Source organism: Drosophila eugracilis, unplaced genomic scaffold (assembly GCF_018153835.1).
Source record: "Drosophila eugracilis isolate 14026-0451.02 unplaced genomic scaffold, ASM1815383v1 contig_423, whole genome shotgun sequence".
NCBI classification, from domain to species: Eukaryota; Metazoa; Arthropoda; class Insecta; order Diptera; family Drosophilidae; genus Drosophila; species Drosophila eugracilis.
Genome location: NW_024573287.1, coordinates 223,431 through 234,816, shown reverse-complemented (window position 1 = coordinate 234,816; position 11,386 = coordinate 223,431). Strand labels below are relative to the sequence as shown.

At 42.1% G+C, this 11,386-nt stretch overlaps 1 protein-coding gene across 1 annotated transcript; it reads left to right on the top strand.

Moving 5' to 3' along the window:
* The first annotated feature begins 9,970 nt into the window (after positions 1–9,970).
* Positions 9,971–10,775, top strand: LOC108105153 (transcription initiation factor TFIID subunit 4). The gene has a single exon (XM_017211589.2). The coding sequence runs from the start codon at positions 10,008–10,010 to the stop codon at positions 10,740–10,742; it is 735 nt and encodes a 244-aa protein (XP_017067078.2). The 5' UTR covers positions 9,971–10,007; the 3' UTR covers positions 10,743–10,775.
* The last annotated feature ends 611 nt before the right edge of the window (positions 10,776–11,386 follow it).

The window sequence follows — 11,386 nt, the reverse complement described above, 5'->3', positions numbered from 1 at the left end:
GCGTGTGGGTTGTTGGCCCCTTGGGGTTTTTGTTTAAGGTCTTGCTTGGCAAATGAAAGTTTTCTCTCCATCGATGCTGCAGGACATTATGTTTGATTAACGAAACGCAGGGCGAACCTCTTGCTGTTGTAAATAAATTTTACAACCTTAAATGCCACCCGGACAACGTAAAAACGAGAAGCAATTGAAATGTCTGAATTATGTTTGTTGAATTATTGAATTATAGGTGGTCGGAGGGCTCAGACATATCCAAAAATACTACATACTCATCCTTACAAGCTTGTAACTGAACCAAGTACTTAATTACGGCAAGAGAAATTTATTTTCTTATCAGGCAACAAAAATTATCTGAGGAGAAAATATGAGGACTTTAAAGTTATTGAAGAACTGTCAAACAAATTTAAATTTTGTGGATTCATGATGAAAACGTTGTCTTTTTAGCTATCAAACTCTCCTACTTAAACTTTAATAAATCTTAAAAAAAATTAAACATTTTCTTCCAAAAGCCTATAACTATAACACTTTCAATCTGGCGGCGTGCAGCAAGGCAAACCCCAACCCATTTTGGCCCAACAAGTAGCCGCACATTATAACAACATTAACATAAGGCACATATCGGTTAAGTATAATGCATGCCACGAGCATAATGATGCACTCCCCAAAAAGTGCCCGATGATGATGATGGTGAGACACGGCGACTGCGAAAATTATTACATACGAAGCGGGAATTCGGCATGAACATGACGCGCGATGCCACCATAAACCGGCCGATAACCTGGTCCAAAAGCATGGCCCAAACCATGACCCACTCGATGAGCAGGAGGCGGTGACGGAGCTCCAGCCAAAGTATCATATGCAAAAATTGCAACGGAGGAGGGCGGTGGCAGTCGCTTAATGGCTGTTAGCCTGGCTGGCGTGCCTGGCCTGTGGATGCCCCGGATCCTCCTCCTCCTAACCTCCATACCCACCACATTGTATCAAATTTACACTCTGAAAACTGTATGGAACTGAGATTTTAAGTCACTAAATGGAAACTTTAAATATATTTAAAGACATTTTAAGTGCCTAGAAGACAAATAGACTTAAGTTGTTGTGGCTTAAATGTAGACTTCACATAGTTTTTTCCAGTGTAAATCCATTTGCAAGCTCAGTAACTGCAGTCCATCGCTATGGTTTCAACCTGTAAGAATGTATAACGACAGCATTAAGCTCGTGCCACCAGCTGAAACTGTTTTCTTCTTCTTATATTATTTTTTCTGGAGTTTTTACCTCGCCTGGATGTTGCAAAGCCACATGGGACAACGGTACACTTGGCGCAGGTTCATGTGGGTTCAGAAAGCGGCAACGTTCGATCTGATTTGTGTCATCGGTCCACCTACTTTGGCCAAGTTTAAGCCCATGGAATGCTCTTAGCTTTTGTTATATATCCTATAAAAGCAGGGGTAGCTTAGATTTTCCAATAAAAAAAGTATTTACATTTTCTATGATAATATATAGAAAAATATATATAAATATATATGTTAATATTAAATTTCTCTTTTCTATAATCTTCAGTAAGTAGCAGACTAGTCGATTCCATTCTCAAAGAACATTCCTTACTTGTCATATAATAAAATTTTAATATTGTAATTCAAGCAGTTAGACAGCTTGGTCGTGGAGCTGGTTTCGCTTCTGTGTTTTTGGGACGCGATCTTCAACCTGCTCCCCTGCCATTCAAAGTGGCTGGGTTCTTAAAATCACAGCCAGGTGCGGCTCATTCAGGCGGACATAAAGGATCTCGGATCGGGGGATCTCTCCTATTGCATTCGAGGGAAGCCACCGCCGAGCCGACATTGTACTTCCAGGCACTTGGCAGATGCCGGGGTGCAATTCAAATTAGTGCTCGGAGGCACTCGGGATGCATTATCCTGTGGCACGTTGATTTATATACCGACAGGCCGGCGCACGCTTCTTTCTTTTCAATTACTCAACGCTTCTCCATCTCGGGATTTTGTGGGGATCCCCCTCCAGCTCCCGTTTCGCCTGTCATGTTTCCTTTTACCATTCTATTATTTACTTATTTTTATTATTTATTCAAATGCAGCGTCCCTCGAGTGGTGGCACTAATGAACAAATCCTTGCAGCCTCAGTCCTGAATGTCGAATCCTGAATGGTTTTCCGGGGAAACATCTGCGCGTGCGATTGAAGTGGATTCCTGGCTTGGCCGTGCATAAGTGTGCCGATGTCAGTGCGTTGGTCCCAGTCGGAAATCCAGGATAATGGTTTACAATCCATAGAGAAACTGAGAGGGGATGTATTTTAATTCGAAGAGACAACTTAGCGGAGACAGAATAAACATTATGATGAAAAGGTAAATGATTAGGTAGGCATATTCACATATCATGTATTAAACTATGAATAAAATGCAAGTTTTCATAATATTTTACACTTTGCCAAGGCTTAAGACACCACAATCTCAATAAATAGTTGAGTTGCTGAAAAAGCTTGCCCACAGTTGATTAATAAAATCATTCAACCCTTTTCTTACTCGCATTTTATCGCGGTTAGACATGCTCCTTACTTTAGCCCAACATCTGTAACCCAATTACGATACCCATAGAGAGAGGTAGAGAGATCTATGGACCTCCCACGTGCTACGGCTATAAAATAAAACTTTATTCCCCTCCGCAGCCAAAAAAAAAAAAAAACGACAACTCGCATTTTCACCTACAACCCATCAAATTGATGGACATGATTAGAGGAGAAAATGAAAGAGGAAAGTGCGACCTTTGGCGCCTAGGAAAGAGTAAAGATTGTGGCCCAGGGAGACGGAAGACTGACAGACCGATCCCCAAAAATAGGCAGATGCATTGGGCTTTTGGGGCTATAATTGATGAGCTTTTAGCATTTAAGCAGCGGAAAACACAAACTAACGCACTTCAGTCGAGGGCCGCGGCAAAATGATTAATCATTTGGCAGGTGCTCCGCATCGAGGCCAAAAGAGGCATCATAAAGGCATGGAAAGGGTTCAATATCCCGGCCCTTCCCTGCTTAACGAGAAACTATTTAACTTCATTTCAACGGTTTGCATTTTTGGTTAAACTGTCAAGTGGCCGAAGAAAAGGTCCGACGAGCCGCAAACAAAAGGATTCGATGGCCAGCCAAAGGATTACCGACTTTTATTTGGCCTGCCTGGGCCACACCTACGCAAAAGGTGCGTTTTCGACTGATTTCGAGGGCTGTGAGTGGGCGTGGTCCCTTGCTGACCTGGTCGCGGGTATTTGGAGTAGGCTGGTCCCTGTTGGCATCATTATATAATTTGACGAAAGCAATTCGAGGCGAGCATCGAAACCGTTTTACGGGTGAAATCAAAGACGATGGCACAATGGGCGATTTAGGGTAAACTTTGGGTAAAAAAGTAAGAGATGAGAGAAAAATTTATATAATATTTAGACATCCAAAGCCTTATCACAAATAATATTTGATTCAATTTCATTAATTTCTATACAGAAAAATATTCTACAGAACTTATAACCTTGAAAAGCCACTGTAAGCCCAACCTAATGACGGGTTAAATGTCTTGGAAAGTTTGCAGCTTGAACACTAAATTCATGGCCCCGACTTCTTATTATTGATCCAAGATTTATGGCAATTAATAATAGGTATAAGCCAGTTCAGAATGGATGCCACTTCCGTTCCCAATCAATTAAGAGGGTCGAAAATCTCTCCAACGAAAATTATGACAAACTATCTATAAGCCAGATTTATGCTGACAGTTTTCAACTTATCTAAGAGGGCATAGAGAAAGAGAGAACTGTTTTTCTGGACCACCTAGCCTCTTGGATGATGTAATCAAAACGAGCAGAGCACCTTGCCAAATCCTGATCTTCTCCTGGCCAGCTGGCATGTGTACCACAAGCCATTGACATGGCTTCATCTCTCCTTGGATTTGTCAGCTGTCCTGAGCCCGCTTTTGTTTGCAGTTCCTTTCTTCAGGTCGGCCTCCACCTCTCCGATCTCTTTGCGAATAATAGACGGACATGGAGATAGGCATCGCTATATGGCCTAGGCACAGGTTCGTTTTTCGCCTGACTTTGGTATCTCCTGTTTTCGCAGAACAATGGATCGTATAAAGAAGAAAGATGTTCATCACCTGTCCTTGCTGGCGAACAGGATTCAATTTTTTGCCAAATGTCTTTTGTATGAAGAGATCAGTTTGATCCTGCTGTCCTGCGACCTGCAGCTTTGGCTTGTGCCAGGTTTCCAAGGGATTCATAAATATTTGCAGGGTAAATAGTTTGGAATATCGGGTTCGAAATCAATCATTGCCATCAATCATTGTTTCTCTGAAACTCTTTGATTGAGTTGTAAATTTTTGTTCTATTATCCTGATAAGTTTGCTCGGTAAACTAGGGAAATATTTTTAAGTTCTTCATCATTTACCCATTCTATCTGCTTAACCAATATGCCAGAATGTTAAAGTACAAATTGAAAACCATTTTTTTTCAGTGCACGAGTACAGATGTTCAGGTTTCCTTAACCAGAAGCCCACCTGATAGAAAGGCGGGATCGGGCAACGCTAATGCGCCACCTACTGCTACTGGGAAAACAATAAAGGACAAAGGTGGCTGCCATTAGAAAAGAAAAACTGCGCAAAATGCCAGGTCGCATGCTGGGCAAGGAAGGCGCTCGCCAAGGATTCATTTCGAGGCAAAGACAGCAGACAAAGGATCTCAACACAGGACAATGCTAAACCAAATTGTATGGCTTTCTAACGATGTTGTCAAGCGGCGACGGGTTATGGTTATTCATTTTCGATCGGTGCGACATGTTGCCGGTGGTCTGGCCATAGATAGGTCTGGAAACCAAATACCAAATACTATATATACTACTTGCCATATCGGGGCAGACCTTATCGTTTAGCACCTGCCTAGCATCTTGCTCTAGCCCAACCAAATATAAACTGAGCAAATAACCCATTTTGTGGTAAATATGCTCATGTCATCGAAAATCACGATCACCTTTTCTTAGGTAGCACTGAAACCAAATGGAAATGAGAATTGTAAATGTTAAATGGTTAAAAATTCAGGTGCCCCACCGTGTGCGTGTCCAAATGACACTTAATTTATCTAACATTTTCGTTTCCCTGCGGTCATCGAGTTAATATTTGATCAAAGTCCGCAACTATTTACCTTGTTTTTTCATGTTTTGTGTGGCAATCGCTAAACAAGTGTCTGCCTGGGTTATTTTTTTATTCCAGCAACCCTTGAGAGTTAAATGTTTCAGATAAGATAATTTCGGTTATCCTTTTTACTGATAGTTTTAGGTAATATTTTTGTTTGGACAGATTGCCTGGGTATGTTGGCGAACATTAGGTCTTTCAATGGGTTTACCTTGGTAAAAGGTGTAATGTGTTCTGAGTTCTTTGCAGGTGAACTTATAATTTATATATAATTTTATCCTTTTGCATTTCTAAGAATTTACTTAAAATAAAATATCTTTTTTAAATGTTTTTGCTTGAACATAATACCCATTAGTTCTGCGTTCGAATTGAGTTGAATTTCAAAAATTGTTAACGATCATTGTTCTGTTCCCTTGTCAGATGGGCAACATCTTTATCTTTGGAAGAAAAGGCTCTCGATAATCATGGGTGTAGGCATTCGCATCCCCTTAACTCTATTGTACGCAAATCTGCACCAAATTTATGCAAATTGAAATTCCTGAGCAACACCTGGAAGGCAGAGACAATTGTCCGGATGATGAATGTGCTGCAGGATTGTTTTCTTCTTGTCGTTATATATATTTTTTGGTTTTGTTTGGTTTTCCTAACCAGAACAGGCCAGACATCTTGGCGCGGCGAGTACGAAACTGTAGCAAAAGGCAAGGTGTCAATTCTGGGAAATCTGCCCAGCATGCAGACAATGCCCAACTCCACGGGATATCCATAGAGCCTCCTTGTGCTTCACCTCCAGCCAGTTGGCCAAGAAAATGGTTATGGACATGTCTTTGGTGACAATGGCAATGTTTGGAGGTGAGATCAGGTGAGGCTCGACTGTTAGCTGGCCATAACGAAGCACAGACAACATTATTGTCATCGGGACCAGCAAAAGTAGTCCAGTGGGCTGTGGGAGAATCCTCTAGTAGCGCTCCAATTTACTCCGACCTCCACTCACTTATTCTTCTTCCCACCAGCAATTTGCATTTGCAGGTATTTTCCTACCTTTTCCCCCAAGCTAAAAATCACTTTGTTCGCTCTCCATTGCACTTGGCATTGTGGGGACATTTATTTATCTAGTAAATGCGGATGATTTTGCATAATTTATAAGGTTGAACCAAGCTTCTGGTTCTGCAGTGAGTTTTTTACTGTTGTAATGCAGTTTTATGTAAAATATATAAACGTTCTTATACTGAAAATTATAAATATTGAAAGGAAAATCGAAATATTTTCACAGTCAACTGTATTTTTTGCGGAGAGATTTCTTTTGAATGCTTTTAGATTTTGTTAGAAATTTAAAGATATTTATCTTAACAAAAACCAAAACGCACTTGTTGATTTTTAGAAATAAAAAGGAAACTACTAACAATGCAATTCCTGTGACCTGTCCCGTAGGACAATGCCAAACTCAATGGGGTGTTCTGGGAACGGAAACGAAGTCCTGTTCGAAATAAATTAGAAGTGAAAAAATAACAAACCTGTTGTAGGTGTCCTTTTCGCAGGCGTGTCAATTTACTTCCGCATCTCTTGAGAAGATTAAAAACAAAAATAAATCGCATTGCAGGTGTTCATGCCACTCCGCTTGCTATTACTTTGGCATTAATTACTACCTAAATTGCTGATAATTGAAACATTTCCATGGCCTGTCTGCCATTTCCATAAGCCAAATAGATCGCTTCCTCCTCTGACAGATGGGGGCTAACATTTTCAAATGCCCACGCCCACTTAAGTGGGGAGGAAAAACCAGTAGCAAACTGCAAAACTGCTGCTGGGCTGTGGTTACAATCAAAACCATTAGCGGCCACAAAGTCCACGTCGTCGTCGTCATCATCATCATCATCGTCGTCGTCGTCGTCGTAAAGCGTTTCCATGGCCAAGATTGATCATCGGGCTGGGCCTGAGCTCATCCATTTTTTGTTTCTTGTTTTCTTTTTATATCTTTTTTTTCAGCTCCTCTGCCTTAGCTTTTTGGCCTGCCCAATCAGCCACACCCACAAGATGTGCAACGTTCATATTAAAATGGCTTAAAAAGGCAGCAGCCAGCGCTGAAAGTGGCAAGACAGTGCAATAACAACGGCGACCCGCAGGAGATCTCCCAAAGATGCCTCGCTTCCGTTCCAGCTGCAAGGTGTGTGGCAGCAACAAGGCCCAAACGGTAGCCCCAACTTCCACTGCCACCGAAAGCGCAACAATTGGCAATTTCATTTGCTGCGCCCCCAAAACGCAGCTCAAACAGGTACGCAAAGCCGCTGATGTGGATATGGTTGCTGGTGGGTCTGGCAGGGGACAGTAGAGTCTCCATAACAGAGACTGAAATTGTGGTAAGTCTTATCACCTTAAAGTTGATTACATTTATGTAAGTAGGATGGGATGTTACTTTATACTAAAAGTAAAATAAATACCTTAAGTTCACTTTATGCTGTAGCTACTGTACTAAACTTGGCATGCTCCATTCAAACTTTCTACGACTGCGACACGCTGTGATCTCTATGAACATAGTCTACAAGGCGGTGGGATAAATGGATAAGGTGGTAGAGGGGAGAGCTCCGTGTGCAGTGCATAAAAGCTGGCGGTGCTACATCATCGTCAAAACCGTCGAGTTGCGACTTCGATTTCCTGTGCCTGGATTGACGTCTCCCAGGTCACTTGCCACAACGTTTGGCTGCATTCGTAATTGCTCCGCAGCGAAATTTCCATATGATAATATTTATTCGCTGGAATATGCCTCCATCTCGAGTCGGTTCAACTGCATCTGTCTGTCCTGATGGAGGCTACGCCTGCGCTCCACGCAACACTCTTAATCACTGAGAAAAAAAGCTTTGTAGTTTTTAAAGTATTACGTAGGCTACTTGGAAAATAGATATCTTATTGACTGAATCAGAACAAAAAGTGAACTACTTTTATAGATATACTATGATTCTCAAGATTTTCTCTCTGTGTGTATTTGCTTTTGTTGTCTATTTGACACTGCGCAGGCGGCGAGGATGCTCTGCATCCAACTCCAAGCTCCACCTCCAAACGGCTAACTCAAACTCCGATTCCACGATGTGTGGGTGGTCGTTTGAATGCCCTGCCCGGCTGCAAGTCTTTCACCCGACTCCCAGCGTCGTGTTCGCATTTTTTTTTTGTATTTCCATTTTCCATCTTTCGGAAAGGCCAATGCTTCCACTTCTTCAATCGATTTGAGTTTTATTATCTGGTTGGCATTTTAGTTGAATTGTTAGCTTAGTTTATGCGGTTCGCTCCTCGGAAATGGCAGGCGGACGTTTTCCCGGCCATGTGTGGATTATGCAAGGCGTATGGAATCTGCATTTTCAACTGTTGTTGGGTGGCATATAACATGGTTCGTGAAAGACAAGGAAAACTAAGAAACAAGAGTTGAAAAAGAGAATTAAAAGGGTTTTTAAATTAAAATAAACTAATATTCTTTATTACTAAACTGGATGTACAGTTTCTTTAGGCAAATTAAGGAACTTTTCCTTCGAGCAAATTGCACCTTGCCTTGAAGTTAAACTCCAATGACACCATCAAACCACCCGCAGGAATTTATGGCAGTAATAGCTACCCCTATAAGTAGGGAGAGGGCACGAAAATTTACAAACTAAAAAATATAAACAGGTAATTAGGTCAACGCCGCGTCGAGTGTCGCCGGCACGCGTAATGAACCTGTTCGGGAGTTGAGTTAGCCGACAAAGACACTCCGCCTTGCATTTCTAATAAATTTCTAGCCGGGCCGAGAGACGTCAAAACAACACGCGTCGCTTTGCTCCTGGAAATGTCAGGTACGAGGCAGCAATTAAATATGCGACCCAGCACACCCTTATACTCATTGTTGTTCTGTTGTTGGCCACGACGATGATGATCTTTAGGGCCAGAAGTTCAGTGGTGCACGGAAATGTGCGGGACACGGCGACAGGAGACTGTCGCGCGTCGCTGTTTTAACTAATATCCGCTCACCCCGACTGGCGGCGGGTATTTTGGGCTTTGGTGTCTAGGACTGAGGCAAAGAGGGCATTCCATCAGACCGCCTCCATTTGAATAATTAGGCGACGGCGCTCGTGCCCGTCGCCAGTCGCCCGAGAAGGCCCACTTGCATTCCTGTGCACTTTGCATAACGTGTCCTGCGCCTGCTTGGCCTCATCCTTCTCCTGTTGCTGGGCATTGAACAGGAACAAGTGCTTAGCCCGGGTGGAATTAGTGGGCCATGTCAACCACTTGAAAAAATACTTATAAACTGAAGAGTATTTGGATTAAGAAATGGGATTAGGATATTTATTAAGGTATATTTTTTAAAATGATCAGCTAGAATAGTCTATTTAAAATATCAGAAATAAAAATAAGGAATAAATGAAGTCAATAACATGAAAATGTTTTAAAAATAAATAAATATATTTCAGTGTAAAAAAATGTTGCGGTCAACAGTATCCACAAGGGTTGGGTGCACTCGAGCGGGGCATGCCGGCATATGTTTCTACGGAGGTGTTGCGGATGGCTCGTGGCAGGAGCACTAGCACCTGGCTGGGTGGCATAGGATAAGGGCTGTACAGGAATTTGGTAGCCCAGCTGATGGGTCTATGAAATCTCTATAAGAAAAAAATTTGATGAAGAAATATAATAATATATAATATTAAATACTGTAATGTATTGGGATACCCTTAATAAAATTGTTAGAGTTTCCATCAACAAATATAGGAACCCTAAGCTACCCTGTAATTTTGACAATAACAGAAGTCACTTCTAACTGTCATTCTATAATTATGTCGAATAGCAAACCCATTTAACTGCTTCGAATTTCTAAATAATATCCAAGAGAATGTCACGGATTCCCGTTGTAGTTCCTATTCAGCCGTATGCTGGTCCGCTGCTCATCATCAAGGATCTCATTCTGCCGGAGTCAGGTCATCCAGACCCGAATAAGACCAATAACCCGACAAAGAAGAAAGCCCGTAACTCCTTCTTCGACCGTAACAGCATTCAGATAAAATTAGCGAAACTCATAGGACAGGGCAGCCAAGGGGATGAGGGCCGTATCGCAGGGAACGATGTTCTATTGGATGCTTTTCTGGCCGCCTTGGAGACTTACATGAAATTCGTGATCACTAAGATTATAGAATTGTGCGAACATCGCTCAGGACATGCTCTCTATAACGACGATCGATGTGTGATGAAGAATGATACGAGGACCACAATGATGTTCCTCAACGATCTGGAAATGGCCGACTATGGTTCTTCGGATGATGATTCCGGTTTTTATCGCAAGCGCCGGGCGGAGACTGCCGAATACGGGAAAAGCGGTGTGGCTTTCAAATCGACCCTTGATACCGTCAGTATGGCCTTCACTCGGAAGCGTCCAGCGGAAGCCCCAGCCACAGAAGGTACTTCTAGCGTATCCAATGCCAGTTCAGGGTCTGTTGTCCCGATCCCACGACCATATGGTCAGCGTTACAAGCACTTAAATATCAGGGATGTCCTGCAGTTCATGGAGGAAAATAGACGCTACTCGCGCTCCAACATGCTCTTTGAAGCCTATTTGAAGTACAAGTCTTAGGTATTGTATTCTTGTAGTTTTGTTATATAATAAATGTAAAATAAATAAGCAAAGGATTAAAAGGCAAGAAAATGCATTGCCTCAACAAAATTAAAGAACATCAAACGTTCGTTATAGTTGGTTCCCTCTGTTAGCCTACGATCTCTTTCAGACCAAAAGAATGCCAAAAATGGACGCATTAGAGAATGTCATACCTCGTTGGTATGTGAGTTAGTTAGATTTGTTTTTTATTTTCTAAGGTTTTGATAACATTTTTCTGGGTTCAAAACTATTAGTACCATTTGCACATGCGATACGATTTCAATTGCAGCAATCGCAGTTCAATGAACTTCCTCTTCGCGTAAATCCTTAATGAAAACCCAACAAAAGCCCAAGGAAACAGGTGGTGTGTTTGGTGTGCTATATCCTTTGTTTGTTGCTGCACTTGGCATTCAATGGATCCCTCGCACCGTGCACTTTGAACTTCTGTGCTGCACTGCTGCAGACGGATGATGACAATGGAGCGGGGCACTCAAAGGAATATCCGGCCGGGACAGGAAGCATATGGGGACTGAAATCGAGTATCGAGCATATTGCGCATGCGCCGCGCGATAGGAAACGTGATTTTATCGGTGCGGCTCATTATGTTAAGTGCTGGCAATAAA

What these genes read in the sequence shown, in the direction of transcription:
- LOC108105153 (XM_017211589.2), top strand. Translation starts at nt 10,008, where the DNA reads ATGTCACGGATTCCCGTTGTAGTTCCTATTCAGCCGTATGCTGGTCCG.